Source organism: Rhinolophus ferrumequinum, chromosome 21 (genome assembly GCF_004115265.2).
Source record: "Rhinolophus ferrumequinum isolate MPI-CBG mRhiFer1 chromosome 21, mRhiFer1_v1.p, whole genome shotgun sequence".
Classification (NCBI taxonomy): domain Eukaryota; kingdom Metazoa; phylum Chordata; class Mammalia; order Chiroptera; family Rhinolophidae; genus Rhinolophus; species Rhinolophus ferrumequinum.
The window spans coordinates 53,278,734-53,300,451 of record NC_046304.1 but is presented as its reverse complement, the minus strand read 5'-3'; the positions used below and the strand labels follow the sequence as shown (position 1 = coordinate 53,300,451).

At 59.9% G+C, this 21,718-nt stretch overlaps 1 protein-coding gene across 4 annotated transcripts; it reads left to right on the top strand.

Moving 5' to 3' along the window:
* Positions 1 to 15,822: 15,822 nt before the first annotated feature.
* Positions 15,823 to 20,165, top strand: CBX8 (chromobox 8). 4 transcript variants are annotated; one of them, XM_033090478.1, is made up of 5 exons: positions 15,834 to 16,177; positions 18,106 to 18,149; positions 18,332 to 18,397; positions 18,522 to 18,588; positions 19,044 to 19,948. In XM_033090478.1, exons 2-5 carry the CDS (start codon positions 18,112 to 18,114, stop codon positions 19,917 to 19,919), a joined length of 1,047 nt encoding a protein of 348 aa, XP_032946369.1. In that variant the 5' UTR covers positions 15,834 to 16,177; positions 18,106 to 18,111; the 3' UTR covers positions 19,920 to 19,948. The 4 variants fall into 4 exon arrangements, with proteins under 4 accessions (XP_032946368.1, XP_032946369.1, XP_032946367.1 ...); XM_033090476.1 differs by lacking the exon at positions 15,834 to 16,177 and adding an exon at positions 17,532 to 17,711 and having other exon boundaries at positions 19,044 to 20,165; XM_033090477.1 differs by lacking the exon at positions 18,522 to 18,588 and having other exon boundaries at positions 15,823 to 16,177; positions 18,332 to 18,479.
* Positions 20,166 to 21,718: the final 1,553 nt, after the last annotated feature.

Below are 21,718 nucleotides of genomic sequence, written 5' to 3'. Positions count from 1 at the left end.
GGGTCGGTGGAAGGGGAAGGGATGCGTCCAAGCCGCTGACTGTGCTCCCTGGGGGGGGGGGCGTAGAACAATCCTGAAGAAACCTAATCCGCTATTTGAAAGCGTGGGCATCCTCCCACCCCAGGCGCTGGGGACTTGGGGATGGAAAAGTGGAGTCTTAGGGGAGCAAATTTCCATCAAGGAGTAGTGTGGCACTTGATGGCATAGGCTGGCAGGAGCCAGGTTCTCCAGGAGTCTCTGAGCTGAAGAACGGCTGTCTCACTCTCCAGCACACATCCCATAACCCCCTAGGTCTGGAAGTCCTGTGAAGGGGCCTCGAAGGAAGAGGCTGAGCAAACTGGGGGATTGCGTTGATAGCACTGCCATCCCAGAAAATGGAGTGTCGAATTTCCCCTTTTCAGCAGCTGCTGGGCAGCTAGAGGGGTCTCCAGAGCTGCCCACGCTGTGGTCTTCTTTTAGGTTCTTTGGTGGAAAAACTGGGGCGTGAGGTAGGCACTACGCGGGGCGGTGGGGGCTCCAGGACTAGTGACCACCCAACCTACCCCATCAAAAGAAATAAGGAACTCAGAGCTAAAAGAGTGCCCAGCCCTCATCATCGCCGCGCCTGCGATGGACCCCCCCTTCCCGCAACCAGGGTGGGCTGCAGCGAGGGAGCGGGTCCAGCCCAGCAACCCGCGCGGAACGGGGATCCCGGTTGATCCTCTGGAGCTGGGCGAGTGGCCGTCGCGAGCAGAGCCCCCCCCCGTGTGTGTGGGGGCGCTCTGGCCCCTTGGGAGGGGCGGGGCGAGGGAGAAGCCACCGGGGCCCCAGGCCACTCAGGCAGGGTGTGCTGCAGGGGCCCCCGCAGGCCGGGGGCGGGCTTTGTCTGCGGCATCTCCGCTTTGGGAAGGCGCCAGCCCGGGTACAAGATGGCGGGGAAAGGGTGGGATCGCAGGCGCTCGCCACGCGGAGCGCCCCGCTCTGCCTGCACTGCAGCAGGGGGAGGGGCGGGGGTGCAGGCGACACTGCGCGCCCCCCACCCCGCTCCGGCCAATGACGGCCCCCCCCACCCTGCCGGTGACCCCGCGCCTCTCTGTCCCCGCCGCCTCTGTCTGGCGGCCGCAGCCTCTGCCTCTCTCCGCAGAGCCCCGGCCGCGGCAGCTGCAGAAAATGGCTGCCAAAGCGGCGCCAGTCGCCACGCTGCCACGGGCGGGGGCAGGCGCCGCAGCCCACCCGCAGCCTCGCTCCCTTCCCCCGCCAGGGGACTCTCCGCCGGGAGCCCGGACACTGGCGGGCACCAGGGAGCAGGGGCCGCGGCGGGGGGCGAGTGGGGAGGGGGAGGGGCGATTACCTGCCGGTGGAGGGGGAACGGGGTGCCTGGGGGACAGTGTAGGAGGGCGCTCACGGTCTGTCCCCCCAACCCGCATGACCCGTGCCCTCACGAAGTCATGGCGCCCGGGTGGGAAAATGCTAATTGGCTGTTGACCTCGGTGACCGCGTGCCGCCCCCACCCATGTAGATATCGCGGTCCTCAACCCACCCCCACCCCGGTGTGGGAGCTGGGCTGGCCAGCGCTGACGGCCCCCGCAGAAAAATAAATTAAAAAGCTATATGCGTGCCGACTGCAAAACGACCCAAGCCCGGAACTCGCCGAGAGGATCCGAGTGGATTCTCCGGCGCCATGAAGCGCAGCGGCGGTGGCAGCTCAGCAGGTGCCGCGCGTCCACCCTCGTCTCGACAGGGAGCCGCTTCCCGACCCCCGCCCAACCCCGAGGCACCCGCGGCCACCGTCCGGCTCCCTGGCAGCCCGGCCCAAGCACCCTATCTGAGCGCCAAGGAAAGCCCGGGGCTCTGGAGAGGGCTGCCCAGCGTAAGCTGGAGACCCCGCCTGGGGCGCGAGCTCAGGACAGGGCCTGCCCCACCCCGGGCGGGGAGGAAATTGCCCCCTGGAGCCCCAAGCAGGATTGTTGAGGAAATAACGAAAAGTGCGTACAGAGGACCCGTGGGTGGGGTCGAGCTCCGGAGTCGGGACCACTTGTCAAAATCAAGAGGGTCCGTACCCCCCTCTTCCCCTAACTCGGAGGAACCCAAGCCCAGTGGGGCCGGCCGGAGGGGAAAGGTGTGTCTGTAAGTTTGGGGCTTTATTTTTCCACCATCTGCAAGTTCTCTCTCACCCCTCCCACCAATTGCATTCTCGACTCCGGTGATTTCACCACCACTGTCTGGAAAATTCAAATTTAATAAATAAGAGGGCAGGAACTAGGAGCCAACAGGTCAGAGGAAGAGGTTTCCAGCTTCGAGAGAAGTTCCTGCTCTTGGGGTTTAGGAGTAGAGAAGAGGCGCGCTTAAGGAGACACGTCCCTGTACGAGGAGAAGTCGGAGGACATCCGGGCCCTCATCCCGTCTCCCCACACTGGGAGAAGATATCCATGTACCTAAGCACACAGAAACTTGGGGAGGGGGATTTTTAATGTAAACGACCTGGCTAAATGGGCGTAGGCATGCGCGGGGCGGGGATGGGCTATGCAGGGCCAACGAGAGGCTGCACCCGGACACCCACAGATTTTCCAGGGCTCGGAGAGGTCTCCATAGCACAGGTTTGGCGCTGGGCGCAGACCCCGGCAAACCCTCTGTCCCGAGTGCATTCCCAGCCCCTGCGCAGGAGGGAAACTGTGCTTTCTGCTAGGCAAAACACCGCGACAGCAAATCTCAGCCAAGGTCAGAGAGAGATACATGCTGGCACCAAAGGCTGCTGCGGCCGCACAGCTTCCTTCCGCAGAAACAGCGAGGAGGCGGCGGCCGAAGCTAACTCGATCCAGCAGGCAGCGCCCTCCCCAATCTCGCACCCGCGTTCCCTGGCAGTGCCCGCTTCCACTACCTTCCCCCGGGAGGGGACAGATTGGGGAATTTGACATTTGGAAGGGAAGAAGGGCGAGGATGCCCGAGACCGAGGAGCGGTCACACGGGTCATCGCCCCCGTTCCCCATCCCCCACCCCAGCCGGCCTCTTGTGCGATCCCCACCTGCGCGGTGTTCAAGGCTCAGGCTTCCCAGTAGGGGGCATCGCTCCGCGCCTCCGCGAGGCGGCGGCCCCAGAGACAAGCTCGGTTACAGGCAAAGTCCCCAGGACGCTAGGGTACCCATTGTCTTAGCTGTCCCCTTTAGGTCCCCTGGGGACAGGAGAGGGTCCCCGAGGGGGTGGCTCCAGCCACCGCGGCGTCGCTAGAATAGGAAAACAGGCGCTTCGGAACCGGCGACAGCCAGGGAGGGGTCAGCCGGACACCTGTGCATGCGTGCGCGTGCGCGCGCCTCTGCGCGTGAGGGAGGGGACGAGGGGAGCTCCCCCGAACTGCAGTGCCTTTGCTGCCCGAATTTGAGGCAAATGGGAGCCTCATCCCTGGAGGAATAACGTCGTCGTCTCCTTCCGTGGGCTCCCGCGGGCTCTGGTCCCGCGGGTGGGCCCAGCTCTGGGCACCTGACCCGCAACCACCGCTCTACTGCATTTTGCCTGGAAACCCGAGGGTGGCTCTTCCAGTGCATTTTTCTCCCCGCATAAAGGTTTTCTTTTTTTTCCCTCCTCTCAACAATTGACAATTTTTTTAACGTAACCTTTAAATGAGACATCGATTTATCATTATTATGATTGCATTCAGAAATCCAGCCCGAAGGGACACCCTGGGAAATGGTAATTTGGTGGTACCTAGGGCTGTTTGTGGTTTAGCACATCCCTAGCCCCGAAAGCACATTTCTTCCGCGGCTAATTGCTCTGATTACCTTTGGGGCGGGGGAGGTTTGTATGTGTGTGGAGGGGCACTCAGACTGTTCCCACAGCCCCGTGCGTGCACGCCGCGGACCTGACGCTGCGGTGGCTACTGCCGCAGCGATGCACACACTCCCTCCAGCTCCCCTCCCGCATCCGGGCCTTCCCGCTCCTCCACCGCCGTTCGCAGGGTTTGGGGAGGGGGTGCGTGGGGTGGAAGTGGGAGCCTGCGCCGAGGGAGCGAGGACAGGCCGAGTGGGAGGAATGACAACTAGGCGGAGGGGGAGGGGGACAACCGCGGGGAGAAAACTTGGGGAGACGTTGCAGGCAAAAATGGGGGTAGGCATGGAGGGGGTGCAGCGGCGAGAGGCGGGGACGCGGAGAGAGAGAGAAAGGGAGGGGGCGGGGAGCGGGCGGGGGCGGCTGGTTGGTTTCCACTCGTGAGAGCCGGTTGCCGAGAGACGCGCGGGCCAATGAGCGTGCACCAGCTCAGCCCGGCGCCCGCCGCGTGCCCTTATATGGTGAGGCCGCTCGGCGGGCGCTCGCGCACATCGCCATATAAGGGCAGGAACCTAAATACAGTCTATACCTTGTTCTCCGCTCGCGCGGCCGCGGCCCCGGCGATCGATGAGCGCGCTGCCGAGCGGGCTGCGGCGCGCCGGCCCCGGGAGCGGGCGGGGAGGAGGCCGCGGTGGCCGCACGGCCAGGCCAGATGTGTTCGGCGCAATGGCATCCCGGGCCAGCTGTGGCGATGGAAGGTGTCACCCTTCACTGCCAGGCTCCCCTTTTTTACCTCCCGCTCCCCCCCTACTGTTTCCGAGGTGCAAATGCAAATGAACCAGTGTTGAAATCTAATTGCTTTTGTTTAAAAAATAATATGAGAGAGTCTGTATTGAGTCTGAGCAAAGGCCTAGGATCCCGATAAACTGAACCCAACGCCTAGGGCTAGGGGAGGAAAGAGACCTGGACTGTGAGTTGGGGGTTCAGAGTCCCTCCAGCTGTTTCTCGAGGCCTGGCCCATCGTGCGGTCATCTGGGGTCCGGCTCCCCATTTCTCCGACCACCTCGACGTCAGGCCTGGGAGAGGTCCCAGGCTCGGGCCTGTGGGGCGGGAGCTGCGTGTGGCCTGGGCGGCGAGTACCCGGGCGGGCGTGGGCTTGGAGCCAGCCCGGCGGCAGAGGGAGAGGTGAGAGACGTCGCTGTCACTTCTCTCTCTGCTGTCGTTGTACCAGCCCGCTCCCTGACGCCAGGCCGCATGCAGTCGGCAGTGACAGGCCGGAGGGATCCGCGGCCCACCTACAGGATTGGGCCCACGCAGGCGGGATCAGACAGCGGCAAGGGAGAGGAGGAGCCCCAAGGGGTCTCTTTGAGACGGGAGTTGGCACAAGGTGGAGCCCCAGAACATCCCGTGAGGCTCCGGGAACCTCGGTTCCTGCCTGTGCCCCTGTGCTGGCTATCTCAAAGTCCTGTACCCAGCTGGCTGCTCCGCTAGCCTTCTCTCTCTCCCCTTCTGGCGGTTCTCTTTGCCCACCAGGAGAGGGGGTTTTTGCCTCCTGCGGGTGGGGTTCTGGATGGGGTGCAGCCCCTGGCCAGGACATGTGGGGCTGGGGAGGAGCCTCAGGCTGGGACCTGTGCTGTGTGGGTGCAGTTCCCCAGCCGGCTGAGTGGCACCGCATGGTGTTGCAGGTGAACGTCCTTGGCATAGCCTACCTTCCCAGCACTCCCCACCATCTATGGGGCTGAGGCCTTTTCCTCCCACCGTTAGCAGGGGCATGAGAGACTCCTAGAGAACCCCAGCTTGCCAGCAAGCCAGTGGTCCTGGAGAAGCCTGTGCACCTGGACCAGTGGCCCCCCGAGTCTGAGAGAACCGTCTCCCAACACACACTCCAAGGGCACCTCAGGTGCCCTTCTCCTGGCAGTTTGGACTGGGGCTGTGTTGACCTTGCCTTGACTTCCCTAGTTCCTGGAGATGGCACGGAAAGAGCCTCTCGCCTCCGAGGCGTCCATTTCCAGTAGCAGGATGCCACCTATAGAATGTACCTGGAATTAGTCCTCGCTGTTTGCCTCCAGCAGCGTGGTGCTGGTGCGGGAGCTGGAGAACGACCTCCGTTGTCCCCAACCATGGTTGGGGCTGGAGAGGGGGTCTGGTCACGCAGTGCTTCCTCCAGGATTCTTCCTCTTGCCTTCCTGGGTCCCCTAACTAGGTGTTTGGTAGCTCTGTGCCTGGCATTGTTGGAGAAACAGACCAGTATCTGTGCAGCTGGGACAGGAATTCACTGCTCTCACTAGAAGTCCCCGTGCTTTCTGGGCCATCAAAAACTCCAGGGTTCTGAGTGCTGGCTAAGGTGAGGCGACAACGGTTGGCCATCAATGATTAACAAGTATTTTCTAAAGGTTTTGGGATCTCAATAAACCTACCCAAATGAACCCAAATGTATGGAATCTGGAGACGAGGCAGGCTTCTCCGAGTCTGCCTGCTCCAAATTATCATTTTACGAGGAGAGACGGAGGTCGGGAGAAAGAAAATGACTTGTCCAGGGTAACTCAGCTAGCTCAGGTCTGGACACAAATTTCTTCATTCCCAATCCACTGCATTATGCAGGCTCATCTCAGCGGCAGCCAAGGCACCGGCTTCGTGGTCCAGGAACCCTGGAGCTGGCGCGTGGGGACCTGTGGTGGCTGTCTGACTAGCTGTTCCAGAACTTGGAACTGACTGCCATTGATGGCAGCCAGTCACTCTGCCAGGGCAGCTGGAGAGGAGGCAGGAAAACTGTCAGACTCCAGTCCCAGGTTGCTGGGTTCCTGGTCTCACGAGAGTCTGGGAAATCCAAGAGCCAGAAAACCCTCTCTACACACAGGGGGGGGTGAGGGAGGGGGCCGGGTTCTCTCACACCAAACCCCATGGCTCAGTGGAGCAGCATCAGGGCAAACTTGCTCCCTGCTGAGCCTGTTTGCCCACTAGACAGAGCTGCCCTGGCATCTCCTGTTAGGCCCCTCAACTCCTGGGCAACAGACCTAGATCAAACCCTGTCATGTGGCTTAACTTCATCCCTGGCACAGTACTTAACCGCTCTGAGCTTGTGTCCCATCTTTAAGTGCGATAAATAAAGCCTCCCTCTAAGGGCTATGAAGAGGAAAGAATAGAAGGGAAAAGTTTGGGAAGCATCTAGTGCAGAGCTTGGCGTGAGGCAGCCCTTGCTCAACCCATGCCTGCCACTCCTGCATACCTCTTGTGCCCGGCTGGGCACTAGGCTGTGGGATGCAAATGGCCATAAAACATCATGCACACTTGAATTAGCGTAGAAACAGGTACTTCTGAGCACTCCCCGGCAGCCGCACCCCGGGCAGCCCCTGCCCGACACTTGCCTAAGCCCATCCTCTGCCCTGCCCCGCCCCAGCTGTGACCCAGGACCCAGAGGTCTAGCCCAGGGCTGGTCTCCCGGTGCATCTGTGCGAGCTCCAGTGTAGCCAGCCCCAGGATCTTTCCCTTCCCAGAAGGGAAGTGCCTGAACCCACAGAGACTGGAAGAAGCACTCCTTATTCTAGGAAACTGAGCCTGGGACCCCTCCCCTCAGCCTACAAAAACAGAAGGTGTGTGTGTGTGTGTGTGTGTGTGTGTGTGTGTGTGCGCGCGCGCGCGCGCGCGCGCGCGCCCGGTATGGAGTTGATGCTTTCCTAGGATCCAAAGCACTCTCTATGTGGGTCCATTACAGGTACCCGTCAGCAATAAAATGGAAACGAGCCAGCCCATCAGGCAGGTGGGAATACTGATTTTTCAGGGAGGAGCCTGATCTTGCGTGCAAGAGTTGAGGGCACTTCCCTGGCTTGGCTGAGCTGGAACAGGGGCTGCGCAGCGTTGAGAGCCACAGCTGGAGGGACGTGGGGGTAGCAGACAGCTGAGTAGCAGATTGGGTGGGGCAAGAGGCTCTGTCTGAGGCTCAGGTCATCTCCGCCACGCCGGCTCTCCTCCATCTCCCTGCCCATCCCTTCTCTTCACACTTGCTCTGGCACACCTTCACTCTCAGACTCACATCGCTGCGGTGGTTGCCCGCTCACGCCTCAGCGGAGACCCGCGACACCCTCACTTGCTTCTGAGTGGTCCGGGTGCCTTTAAAGCCCAGCCGGACCCCGTGATCCCCCCCCCTCCACACACACACACACACACACACACACACACACACACACACACTGCATTCACCCTCTCCATTTCAAATGCACACTACCTCCTGGATCAGACTGCAGAGTGGGGCTGGAACTTTTCTCCTGACCGGACTCGGGGATTTGTCTCAGAAGTTCCTGACTCTGGGAGGAAAGCTCACCACCCCGCCGCCCCACTCTGTGGCCTGAGACGGCGACTCCGCCATTGAAGCCCAGCGTCGCGAGGCCCGCGCCCCCAACCCGCTGCGCCCTTCCAGCGGGGCCGGCAGCGCCTCTTTTCCCGTGGGCTGCTCTTTGTTCTCCGTCGGCTGGGGCCAAGTTTTCTCCAGCTCTGGGGCACACGGAGCCATTGCTCGGCCCCTGCAGGTTATATGTCCTTCCCCTGTGGAGGGGAGGCTACTCGTGAGCCCGAAGGTCCGACCCCTCCTCTCAGCGTGGGATCGGGGGGAGTAGGGAACACAGTTCGGGATCCACTGCCCCGACCTGCTGGAACATCCCCGACGGGAGAACGAGGTGAGCTGGACACGTCCTCCTGCAGACTTAAAAGGTTTGGGAAGTAGAACTGGCAAGGCTCTGGACTGGTCTCTTCCTCTACAATTCATTCCGTGTCCTCCCTACTTTCCGAAAGGGAGAAACTGAGGCTGGATCCTGGGGTTGTGACTGGGAGGCCAGGAATCCCACCTCCCCCTAAGAAAAGATTTGTTCGGGTGTTCCAGGGTGCCCTTCCCATGGGTGCCCTTCCCCCAGGGAAAAAGTTGTGATAGCACACACGCCGCTAGAAAGAAGAGAATTCCTCGGGGGTGGAGCTGCTCCACCCAGGCAGGTGTAAAGAAGTCGGGACCGAGACTGCGTGAATGAACCCAGAAGAAAGAGGAAGGAGATGCAGCCAGACCTCCCTGTCCCAACCCAGCAGCCCCCACTCTCCAGAGACACCCCTACCGCACCTCACCGAGCAGAAACAGCCGGTACTAAGGTTCCGCCCATTTTCTCTTCTGCTTGCCCATCTCACTCAGCAGGTCGCTCCACCCGCAGCAGTTCCTAATCCTGTTTTTTCCTGTAACCTTGATTTTATAAGGAACTTAATTATTTTAAAAGAAGTGACCAGGATGGTGTCTTCTTGGTGGCAAGCCCGAGCTGCCGCCGCCTCCTTAATTAAACGTAAAACTTGCATCTTTTCGGAAGAGATAGGGAGTTCTTGTCCCTTGTGGGATGCGGGGTCGCAGACGGATGTCCCACCCTTTTGCTCACTCTGTGCACTATTTACTGGGGGACAGGAGACATTGGCTTTGGCGGGGACAAATTCTATTGCAAAAATCCTCTGGATCCCAGAGTCACCCTGAAAGTGGCCCTCGATTATAATTCGGGCCCAAATTCATGTACCATATTTATTTGTGGATTTCTCCCTCCCACTCCTCTTCATATTAAAATAGATCAAAAAGACGTTTTTAATGCATAAAAGCTGTTTCCTCCACACAATGCCCTCACCACCACCCACGCTCCCTTTTTTTCTGCTTTGAATCCAAAGATTTCTGCTGCCCCGGTCTGCGCAGTGACCATCTGAGCAAGGAAGTGCTTCCTCTCCATCCCTTCAAAGGATGGGGAACGGAGCCCTGGAGGGGCCAGAGCGCTGTGGGCCCGACACTTTTTTATCTGCATCAGGCCACAGGTGGACCCTCTCCTCCCTCTGCCCTGCGCCATCTTCAAAGTCTGCCTCCACTATGCTGTCCGGGTTTCCAGAACACCGCACCTCCCACGACAGAGAGGGTGATAGACAGGCTGCCTGCGGGGGCTCTTACGGCGGCTCAGCCCTTCACCCGTTTAGCCAAAAAGTAGCTACACTCAAAGGCTGGAACTAGCAAAATGCAGAAACTCAACATGAACACCCCATTTCTACTACTTTAAACTTCTCTCCCTGGTACTGGTCAAGAACCCCATACTCAGTGCAAAAGCGATTTTTCTTGCCATAAGGCCCTGTTTACAGGATCTCAGGGACGACCTGAAGAAAAAATTAATTTTGCCTCTGATTGCTGTTATTCTAAATAAGCCATTACTATGCAAATGGGAGAGTGAGGCTTTCCAGATGAATAAGAACGGTGCCGGGTAGTGGCGCTGGACAGCCCCAGATGTTTGCATAATAACTTCTGCCCCAACTTCCAGAGTGCAAATGTCAAGGGAGGAAGTTGTGCGGGTAAATACGGTACCACGTTCCCTGAATTTGATTTCCTAGAGAAGGGCGGGGAAGCCGATCTGAGGCTTTCATCTACCGCGAGAAAAGGCTTCCCGGCTCTCTGGCGAGGGTGTCCCGGCCCGAGTGGCCGTCTGCGCCCTTCTCCTGGGGGCTGAGCCACCCCGCGCCCGAGGGTGGCTTAAGAGACCCGGGTCTGGCCCGGGCAGTGAGGTGCTTGCGCGGGGACGAAGCCTCCGCTGGCCGCGCGCTTTGCGGCAGCCCTGGAACCGGTAACACGACTTCTGGGCGTGCGCGGAGTTGGCGCGCTCTGGTCCTGCAGCCTCGACGCCTGCCCAGCTAAGTCCGACCCCCGACAGCGCCCCCTCCTGGGACAAAGGCTGGGGGCGCACCGCGGAAGCACTGTCTGGGGACTGTAAGGAAAGGCACTGATCAGAGCTGAAGAAGCCCAGATTCCACCAAAGCTCATCAGCGGCAAGAAGGCGGGACCCTTCTGGGCACCGTCGCAATTTCTCCGTGGAATCCCAAACGTCTGCCCCCCGCCCACCACAGCCTCCGCTTTGCCCACTCCCGCCGAGGGCGAACGAGCCTGCAGCTCCTCTACTCTCCGACCTCTCGCAGGCCCCAGATTCGCCTCCCCCAATTTGTGCCTCCCAGTTACCCGGCAGGCTCTACACCTCGGTTTTTCTGACCTCCAAAAGGGGAGACTGGACTTTGGCTCTTCTCAGCGTGAACAACCTCACGAGGAAATGGCACTAGCGGGGTACCTCCAGTTTGGAAGTAACTTGAGGTCCCTGGAGTCCCAGCAAAAAGTCACTTCAATTCCTTCCGCTTGGGGGCGGGGTAGGAAGTGAGAAAGAGAAGCGCCAGATGGAGTCCGGGGCTTCCCAGCAGCTTCCCTGCGGCGGGGGAGAGCCTGTGGAAAGTGACTAGGGGCATGGAGGGCACCAGGAGGCGACCAGGGGACCAATACGGCTGGCAGCCGAATGCCAACCCTGGCGGAGCTGGGGTTCCAGGGAGCCAGGCGACCTCGCTGAGCACAGGCTCTGGGACCACCGTCCCAAGCCCCACCTCGCCCAGCCTCGCTCGGTGTTGTTCTGTAGGACGTGCGTGCTCCCTACCTTCCCGGTGGGTAGGATCATGGGAGGGGATCACCGCACAGACCGTGCCGTGTAACCGCGAGGCCAAAGCTCTCTCCGTGCACACACAGTCGGGGTCAAACTCTCCATGTGGGGCTGCTGTCAAAGGGTTGAGACGTAGGGGCAGCAGCAGAACATCAGGCATCCCCGGCCAGGGGCCTTCTGATAATGCCCGCGTCTCCAATGGGGCTCCAGGGCCTTGACCTCTAGGCCACCCACTAGTCTCAGACTGCTCTGCCCTTACACCCCACCGCCCTCCTTGCCTCTCGCAGTCCCGTCCCGGCTTCGCCTTAGGCCGTCGGGTCTGAGCTCCTTGTCTAGGGGCGACGGAAACAGAGCGCCCAGACCCACCCGCACTCGGACCCCTTCCACTCTGCAGGACAGGCGCGGGGGTACAGCCGCTTGGTGTTCCCGCCCACCTCGGAGCCATCTCCCCCTGCACCCCAGCGGCCGAGGGTGCCTCGCTGCTCCTGGAGCCGGATTTCGCAAGCAACACCAGGCGGCCTTCCCGCGAGTTTTTTTTTTTGCTGGGGGGGGGCGCACCCTGCGGCGCGCATGCGCATATGCGTGCCGGCTCCGACGCTATGCGCGTGCTCCTGCCACAGGGCACCAGCAGTGCGCCCGGCCTCGGTGCTGCGAGGGGCCGCGGGTGCGTTTTGGCTCAGAGCCGGTCTGTGGGACGCGTCCTGGGTAGACGCCCTAAGGGGCGAGTCTAGACTGTGTCTGAGGAGCACACAGCTGGTTTCCCGGGGAGGGTCGGTGAGCACTGGGCTCCGTCTTCGTGGGTGCCCCTCATGGGAATCAGGGACAGCTCGGGCTGACACTGGGTTCCCCAGGGGAAGTCACTCAAACCAAGCCCACCGGGTTCCATTAGCCTGGTCCCAACACCAATAATAGTGACAACTGTACCAGTAACAGTTAACACTTACCGAGAATTTGCCTGTGCCTGACAGCCTGGTAGGGCTTAAGTGACATCTCATTGAACCCTCCCATGACCCTGTGGGGTAAACGTGTTAATGTTCTTTTTTTAAAATAACTGGGAGCTGAAGCACAGAGTGGTTAAATAACTTGCACAAAGACACACAGCTATTAAGTGGATTCGAACCCAGGTAGGCTGGCCCTAGAACCCATAATTTTAGCCACTGTGCTCTACGATGAAGGAAAAACAAAGACTTCCACAACATCCAGCCTCCAGCTGGGTCGATTGAGATCCTAGAATTCTTTTCCACCTCTGTTCCAGTCTCATCTTTCTTGCTAAGGCTCAGAGCAGTATCTCTGTTTAGCAGGACTAGGTCACTGATTCTGGCAATGAGACCTCAGGCTTTCTGTCGGGCCATTCCGGGGTTCTGACCGTGAAGTCCTTCCTTAAGCCCTGGAGGAATTGAAATGTCCGGAGGATTCAAACACTCCCCACCACAGAGTAGTTGAGAGACTTGGACTTAGAACTTCTTTGGCAGAACCCCTGCTATGTACCCTTGGGCAAGTTACTTGGCCTCACTGAGCCTCAAGTTTGCTCATCTATAAAATGGGGATAATGAAATTGATCTTACCTGGTTGTTGTGAATCTTAAGTGGGATAATGCAGGCACCAGACGACAACTGCTCACAAATGTTTCTTGCCTTGGAGGAGCCATGGTCCCTCATGTGGAGGGGAAGTGAGGGGCTTGATTTTGGTTCCTGTGACTTCAGGGGGCCGAAGTTAAAGGTTATATGACTTCTAGAATGTGTTCAGGCTTGTGGGGAATTAGTGCAACATGGCCAGCCGCTTCTTATCCTTTGCAGAATGTTCTAATGTTTCTCTAACAAGGATGCTCTGAGTGCCTACTTGGGAAAAGAAAATGGGACAGGAGAGGTGGGAACTTCTTGCTCCAGAGAACAACTGGAAGCTGGAGCCCAGACCAGAAAGCTTGGCAGCCCACCCTGTAGTCATCGCCCAGCCTGCCCAAGCCGGGTCTTTGGACCACTTTGCAGGATATTGGGTCACCCCTGCAGCTTCTCCCAGTAGTGGGCAATCGACGTCTTGCAGACCTGGGGCCCTGACTGAGGCATGGGGTGAGAGGACGCCCACTGGGTTCCGGGTGGCCTGAGGTAAGCCACGGACCACGGCAGCCAGCCGCACACGAGGCCACGGCCCCCACGGCCACGCCTCGGAGCCACCCATACTCACTTCACAGCCGGTCCTGCCTGCACGCCAGAGGCAAACGGTTAGGTTCCAAATCTGCCCGCATCCGCGGCCAAGACCAGGCAGGTCCGCCAAGCCGTGGAGTTGAAACGCTCCCAAAGAACGAGCTGAGGCCGAGCCTCACCCTGGAGCTAGAGGATGCGCTGGGGCTTGCTGGTCTGGCAGGCGACACAGGAGCCCAGCGCTTCACCTCTGCCACCTCTCCCCTTTCCTCTCCTCCGACCAGCCTCCGGCCTTCCTCCCCAGAGGCTAAGTGCCCGGACAACCAGCATAGGGAAGCCTAAGAGGGCCCCTGGAACCGGGGCGCCTTCAGCCTCGAATGAAGCCGGGGCATGGAGCACAGGGTCTGGGCATCTTCCACAGACTGGGGCTGATGGCTCGGGCTGGCTCGGGGCTGATGGCACTGGGAGCAGGTTGAAGGCCCTTTTTCGGGAAAGGAAGTCACAGGCCTATTCCCAAGTCCAATGCAGAATCAGGCAGGAGACCCAGGGGTTCGAGAAGCAGGTGTCCTGAGGTGGGTCAGTGCCTGCATTTCCGTAAACAGAGAAACTGGGCAGCTTCTCCTGAGAACTAGGGGGTGGAAGGAGGCTACTAAGAGAATCGCCAACAATTTCCTTCATAAAAATGCGATCTGAGAGCATTTGATTTCCACTTTCACTCCCCCTGCCCCCCGCCCCAACACACGCACTGTCTCCAAAGACACTCAAATTGCAGCCATATGGGGCTAAAGTAATAGGAAGCAGTTACCTTATTTACTGCAGAGGCAGCGCACTCCAACCTGACAGCCAGCCAAGGACCGCAGAGCAGTGGGATTAAGAGCAGAAGGTCCTCCTTCTTTGAAACTTTGTTTTGTTGACTCGCAGGAAGTTCACGTGGGAAAAGCAATGATCTAACTTGGAAGGAGAAAAGCAATGGAGCGAAGGAAAGAAGGGAGGTGTGGAGAATTGAGTGATCGAGGAAGGGACGTTCAATAAGAAAGGTGGGGAGTGCGGTTCCTCGTTTCCTTGGTTTCCAAGTGCCACGGGCTGACCAGTTTGAAAGGACCAGTCTGGACTCCGCGGGAGTCATGCCTTCACCACCCCCATGCCAGCGCCCTCTCCCAGCATATACCGGCACCCTTCTCTGGCCACCAGGGAGGCCCCTGCTCTGGGTCACTTTGGACTGCAAACCCATTTCTCAGGCTGCCACCTCTCAGTTTCCAAACTGTTGGGGAGTCGAGGTTGCCAGGGGACCTGTGTTCACACTCTGCAGCCCCTGCTCTCTCCGGGACAGCTGGTGGGTGTGACAGGCGGGGGTGAAACACACACCCACTCCCCAGTGCAGGGTTGCTTTCCTCCGCGGGACTGAGTTTGTCTGCTGCTGACAAGAATGAGACTTGGTCTGATTGCTCTCAGATTGTTCTAGACCCCTCGTTTCCTTCTGGATCGAGTTCCATCTTGGCTATGGGCTCTGCAGGAATCCCCGACGTCTGCAAACTCAGACACCTCACAAGCGTTAATTTTGTTCAGAACAAGCGTTTTCCCCACCAGGCATAAAGACAGGCGGAAAATGCGGCAGGGAAGCAAAAAGAACTACTAAACACCCCTCCAGAGGAGGGAGCCGTGCACGGCAGCGCCAGGGTTTTCATTTCCCCCACTTCAAGCTTCTGAGGCATTTAGGCAAAGAAGGAAAAGAGAGGGAGGGAGGGAGTCAGGGAGAAAAGAAAGAAGGGAGGGAGAGTAAAAAGGAGTAAAGAAGAGAAACACCGGGATGGAGGAGGAGAACTAACTTTTTCAGCATGAAACTGAAACCATCGACCTCTGCACGCCTCGTGCAAACTCTGGGGCTGTAAAGGCACCCAACGCAAACACACTCCCGGGGACAGGGCTCCAGAAACCCTATCTGAAGGGAAACCGCCACTCTTTGCGGGCGCAGGCAAGCTTGCGAGGGGTGGGGGGAGGGCGGGAGGCGAAGCGGGTCTGGTCCTCAGCCCGCTCCGGGCCGGCGCCCTCCCTCCGGCCTCTGAGGTGGCCCCGGAGCCTCCCCAAGGAGCTTGGGCGGCTGGTGCGGGGCTGGGCAGCCCTGGAGCCCTCGCCCACCGGCAGCGGATTCCAAGAGGGGGCGGGCGGGGTGTGCAAAGCGACCCGGGCCCAGGGCGGAGGGTGGGCTTTCTCTGGGCGGGGAAACCAGACACTTATAGGCGGCTGAGACCGACTTTATTTTTACTGCCCAAACTGTTGGAAAGTATTTAAGCTTAAACAGAAACAGCTGTATCGCTGGCACCGGCCAACGAAACTATTTGTTACCGGGAATGACTTTTTATGATTAAGGACGCGGCCGTCGGCGGCCTCTCGCGGGCGGCCGGCGCGAGTCGCCGGGGCGATGTGGGCGTCGCCAGCTCGCTGTTCGTTAAGACAGAACGGGCAGAGAGATGCGACTGTTCACCCAGTTCCCACCTTGTAATGTTTGGGAGCGAGGCCAAAACCTGGAACCCGCGTTTCCAGGAGCGGGGGCAGGGAGTGAGAGAGAAGGTGGGCCCAGCGCCGCGCTCGTCCCGCAGGTCCTGTGCCGCGCCTCCCCGCCTCCCCGCCGCCCGCGCGCACCTAACTTTGGACAGGAGTCCCGTTTTCCGCTCTGGGCTTCCTGCTCCTTCGAGTTAGACTCCTTGGCTCGCGTTCGCGCGCTCTCTCTTTTTCTCCCACCCCATTTTTCGCCAAGGGAAACCGCTACCAGTCGAGTTTCTCGCCGATGTTTTAGCTAAATCTTGGGAGTGGGTGCTGTGACTTGCAGCTTAGGCGGTAAGAGAAAAGGGTCGGGGAGGTCTGGGCCCGGACCTTAGCTGCTCTCCCCGCCGCCGCCCCAGCCACAGGTCACCGCGCGCTGAGCAAGAGTTTGTGCGCACGCGAGGCATCCGCAGCCCGGCCCTGGCCCCCTTTCCTGGACCCCGCGACGCCCCGCCACTTCCCGCTCCGCGTTTTCTCCTCAACTGTCTGCCGCGCACGTCGGGAAGAGCCGTGGACAGGAAGTGCGTGGCTCAGGCCCCGCAGGTCACCTGGGTCCGGGGGGAGCGGAACGCACCCCTAGCCGCGCGCCCCAGCCCCAGCCCAGCTCCAGACTCTGCCTTGGTTGTGGTCTACGTCCTCCCCTAACACACCCAGGCACGGGTCAGGGGGCGGCTGGGCCGGGCCTGGCGGGGACGAGCAGCGCAGGCTGGAGGCAGGGGCAGGTGGCTACGGGCATCGGGGACGGGTCGGGAAAGCAGGAGCAAGGCGCGCGACGTCCCCTTCGGGGTCCCGGGGCGCGGGAAGGCTCGGGCAGGAACAGCGGGTCCCCACTTGGACTGCATTCGGCTTCCGAGTTGGGAGCGAGCGTTCGAGCCCAGGCCGGCTCGCAGGGCCCGGAGGGTGGCCGAGGGCAGGGCTGGGCGACAGGAGGAGACACAGGCACATTGATTTGTTAGCAGGATGGGGCTAGCGGCGGCGGGGGAGGCCGTTGCTATGGAGACCGAGGGTCGGGTGTGCGGCTCTGGGGGAGGGGGCCGGGAAGGGGAGCGGGCGTGGGGCGCGTCGCCGGCTCCCCGGGTTCGGGCACGGCCCGCGGCGCCCCAGCACCTGTGCATTGTGCATTGTGCCGCGCGGGAGGAGGGGGGAGGGGAGGGCTCCAGTCTGGGCAGTGGGGGTGGGGCGGGTCGGGGTCTGCCGAGGGGGCGGGGCCTGGCTGACACCGCCGCGGGGGTCCCAGCGAAAGCTGTGGGGGACGTTGAGTACTGGAGGGACAACTTGGCGGCGGGGGAGGGGGCCAAGGCGAGGACACAGAGCGGACGGCCCCCCTTGCCAGCCCCGCAGACTGACAGCAGCCGGACCGCCCTCCCCGCGACGTCACTTCCGTCTGCGGCCCCCACCCCCTCGCGCTCTGTCTCTAGAGTCGCCTCGGACTCCGCCCCCTGGCGATTGGAACGCGGGTCACGTAGCAACGCGGGGGAGAAAGGGAGAGGGGCGTGGCCCGGAGCTTGCCCAATCAGCGCACGGGGAAGCAGGCCCTGTCCGCTCGGCTTTAGCAACGTCGTTAGCAACACGTGGGGCGGGAGGAAGCGCTGGGCGGGAGCGGAGGAGGGAGCCCAGAGCTGGAGGGGGGCGGGGAGCGAGCGAGCGCGCGGGAGGGGGAGGAGAACTGACGTCAGCGGGAGAGTATTATGGTCTGTCGTGCGCTGGCTGCTGCTTTTCTGCTCCTGGAAGCGGCCAAGGGGGGAAGCGGCGAGTCAACATGGAGCTTTCAGCGGTGGGGGAGCGGGTGTTCGCGGCCGAAGCCCTCCTGAAACGGCGCATACGGAAAGTAGGTGCCCCCGGGCTTTAGGCCGAGGCCTGCCGAGCCCTCCCCTCCCGGCTCGGGTTCCCTCCCCCTACTGCAGCCCAGCTTCCCTTCCCCCAGGTCCCAGCAGCGGCCGCGGCCGTGGCGGCGGCGGCGGCGGCGGCTCTGAGCTCAAACGCTTTCCTTAGACTTGCAGCGATGCACAGATTGCATGGGTGGGGGGCGGGGTGGGGGGATGAATGCCGGTGCATGCACTTTGTGCAGCATTTCGTGCAGGGTGTGATGCAGTGGGCGCGTGCCTTTTGCAATGGGATTTCGCGCATTCATTTGGTGCATGCATTTTTTTGCATGTATTTCTTGTGTCCTCGTCATGCATTTCTTCCCGTGCACACACACATTTTCCCCTTTGCATCCGCAGGGACGCATGGAATACCTCGTGAAATGGAAGGGCTGGTCGCAGAAGTAAGTAGGTTACATGCAATTCTCAACCCAGACTGTTATTCGGGAGGGTTCTTTCTTCCTCTTTCCCCCCTTACATTGAAATACAATACAATGCAACAAGAAAAGTTACAGACAGACACACACACCCACTGCTCTTTTCCTGTTCCTGGGACTGACTCCCACTTCTTCCTGATTCCCTCTAGGTACAGCACCTGGGAACCTGAGGAAAACATCCTGGATGCTCGCCTGCTCGCAGCCTTTGAGGAAAGGTACAGGCCCATCCAAGCCTCAGCTTCTCACTTAGGAACACGGAGGATGGCTTCTCTCCAGCCTGGACTGGAGTCCCATCAGGTTCTTTACTCACGCCCCCTTTTCCCTCCCTCCTTTCTCTAGGGAACGAGAGATGGAGCTCTATGGCCCCAAAAAGCGAGGTCCCAAGCCCAAAACCTTCCTCCTCAAGGTAGGATGGCATTGTCCCATGGTGGCAGCAATACTGTTGTCTCAGTTTGGGGGAAAGAGGGCCCTGAGGGCTTGTGAACCAATAGGGTGTCCACACACTTTGCCTATTTATAATCTAGGAGGGAGCCCCCAGACAGGCTATCACCAGGTCAGTGGCAGTGGCCAAGGGATGTCTTGGGGGAGGCTTAACCCCTCTAGAATTCCTATCTCCCCCCCAGCCATCCCAAGTAGACATATATAATCAAAGACAAGAAGCATGCTTGCCACAAATGGCTGCTTCCAGACAAATCCTCACTCTAACTCTTCACCCAGACTGCTACCCCTAAGCCCCACCCCCAGCCATATAGAAATTCTGAGGCATCAGAAGGTGAAGCTGGGAGGCCAGGGCTGGAAGAGGGGTCCTGGGGGGGACGGGCAGGATCCTGCTCCATTCTGATGCCCCCTTCTCTCCTGCAGGCCCAGGCCAAAGCAAAGGCCAAAACTTACGAGTTCCGAAGTGACTCTGCCCGTGGTATCCGGATCCCTTACCCTGGCCGCTCACCTCAGGACCTGGCATCTACTTCCCGGGCCCGGGAGGGCCTTCGGAACATGGGTTTGTCCCCACCGGGGAGCAGCAGCAGCACCAGCAGCACCTGCCGAGTGGAGCCTCCTCGGGACCGGGACAGGGACCGGGAGCGAGAGAGGGACCGGGAGCGAGAACGGGGCACCAGCCGCGTGGATGACAAGCCCAGCTCGCCAAGCGACAGCTCTAAGAAACGAGGCCCCAAGCCCCGGAAGGAGCTCCTGGACCCCTCGCAGAGGCCCTTGGGAGAACCCAGTGATGGCCTGGGAGATTACCTCAAGAACAGGAAGCTAGAGGACACCTCTTCTGGAGCAGGAAAGTTCCCAGCAGGCCACAGCGTGATCCAGCTGGCCCGAAGGCAGGACTCGGACCTGGCCCAGTGCGGCGTGGCCAGCCCCAGCCCAGCTGAGGCCACAAGCAAGCTGGCTGTGGACACCTTTCCCGCCAGGGTCATAAAGCACAGGGCCGCTTTCCTGGAGGCCAAAGGCCAGAGTGCTCTGGACCCTGGTGGCCCCCGGGTCCGGCATGGCTCAGGCACTCCTGGCTCTGTGGGAGGCTTGTATCGGGACATGGGGGCTCAGGGGGGAAGGCCCTCCCTCATCGCCCGGATTCCAGTGGCCAGAATCCTGGGAGATCCAGAAGAAGAGTCCTGGAGTCCTTCTCTGACTAACCTGGAGAAGGTGGTGGTCACCGATGTGACCTCAAACTTTTTGACCGTCACCATTAAGGAAAGTAACACGGACCAAGGCTTTTTTAAAGAGAAAAGATGAATTGTTGGGTGGGTGAGGACAAGAGAGCAGGAGAGAGAGTGAGAGTGAAAACTTGGCATAATGCTTTTTATTTTTGGGTGGGAGGCGGCCTTCTGGCTGGTCCCCTCCCTAACCACACAGCCCGCCCCTTCATTCCCCCTTTCTCCCCCTCAGTTTTGGTTGGAAGATTATCTCTAGAGTTATATTTTCTATTAGATGTAAATATCTTATTTAAGAAAAAATATCTAAATATATATATTTCAACTCTTGAAGTTGTTTTATTTAACAAGGAGAGAGACAGACTCAGTGTGGTTTAGTTGGGGCAGACAGGCTGGATTGGGGCAGGAGGGGCCCCTCAGCCACCCAGGGCACTAGGGAGGTTGGGGACCTGGGTCCTGGGCCTCTGACAGTGTCTGGAGGGACTCAGCTGGCCCATCTCTCCCCTCCTCCCTTTTGCCACAGCCTCACGGCAGACCCCTGGAACCAAGGCAGGACCCGGATTTTTTCTCTCTTCCCATTGGCCGGCAAGGCCAGCAAAAGGTTGGCTCCCCAATCAGAAAAAAAGGGGGTGGGGTCAGTCTGGTTTTCTTTATCCTATTTTTATTTTTTTTAAGATTAAGAAGTCTGTTAGGGGAAAAAAGTATTAACTTGAATCACTTTTTTTGTGTGTGATGAAGGTAAAAAGTCGCGGGTGGGTGGGCAGCAGCAGATTTCCCCCCAGGACCACACCAGGAAATGCACTTTACCGGAGATGTGTGTGTTATACACGCAGATCAGATCGTGTGTGTCATGTGGATAGAATCTCCCGGTTCCCTCGATTCCTTTCCTTACTCCACCGAAAGAAAAGAAATACAGCGAATCTGTTTACATTCCCGAAATGCCAGGATAAATTGGGAGGATTGCGTGTCGGTGCCCAGAGTTGGAGACAGTTGTTTTACAAGAAAAGTGTTTGGGGGTGGACCTTTCCTTTTGCGTCCTCTAGCTTCGCCAGGAGAAAAGACGGTGGCCCCCACCTCCCAGGAAGAGTTGGACTCGCCTCCCTCCCTCGCGGAGGGCGGGCCGCCAGCTCTCGGATGGACGCACGGCCAGACAGGCCCACCCTGAGGACCCACGGAGGGAGGCGCGGCGGCGGGCGTGGCTGGGAGTGGGGACTTCGCACCCAGGCCCTGGCCGCGGCCTGGCTGCGAGTGAGGTGGCGGGTCTGGGCCCTGGGCTGGGAGTCGGGCAGGACTCGCATCTCGACGGGGCGAGGGGAAGGAGGGGTGAGGCGAGGTTTTCATCCAAGAATGCGTATCAGAACTTTTGCTTTTTTCTCCCCCCTTCTTAAAAGCAAAAGCTATAATTTATAGGCCTTTTCGATTCGCGGAGTGTTCTCTATTTGAACTCGACATTCAGACTCCGCCAAACGGGGAGGGAGGGGCGGGAGTTGGAGAAGAGACGGCCGCGGCTGGGGAGGCTGTGCGCGGCGGCGGGTCCCGGGACGCCCCCACCCCGGCCGGCTCGTGACCACGCTGCGCTCCAAGGACGCAGAACGCGCTCCCCTATTTTGACTCAAAAGCACAAATCTGCCCCCCACCCTTCGAGGACTGAGCCTGTGGCCTCCCCGCCCTCCCGCGTCCTTAAAGGGCCAGCGGAGATCCAACTTACTGCTCGTCGAGGGAGGGGCGTGGGGGCCCTGCGAGCTGGAGGAAGCACAGACTCCGGGCGAACGAGGCTGGGAGCCGGGGCTAAGGGGGTAGCTTCTCAATGTGGGCAGGACAAGGAGGGAACGCCAGCCTCGTCCTCCTCACGCCCTGTATTCCCACCTCCCGCTTGCCAGC

Coding starts and splice junctions, on each gene's coding strand:
- CBX8 (XM_033090475.1), top strand. CDS start 17,643: ATGGAGCTTTCAGCGGTGGGGGAGCGGGTGTTCGCGGCCGAAGCCCTC. Junction 17,712..18,105: donor TGAAACGGCGCATACGGAAA/GTAGGTGCCCCC, acceptor TTGCATCCGCAG/GGACGCATGGAATACCTCGT. Junction 18,150..18,331: donor TGGAAGGGCTGGTCGCAGAA/GTAAGTAGGTTA, acceptor GATTCCCTCTAG/GTACAGCACCTGGGAACCTG.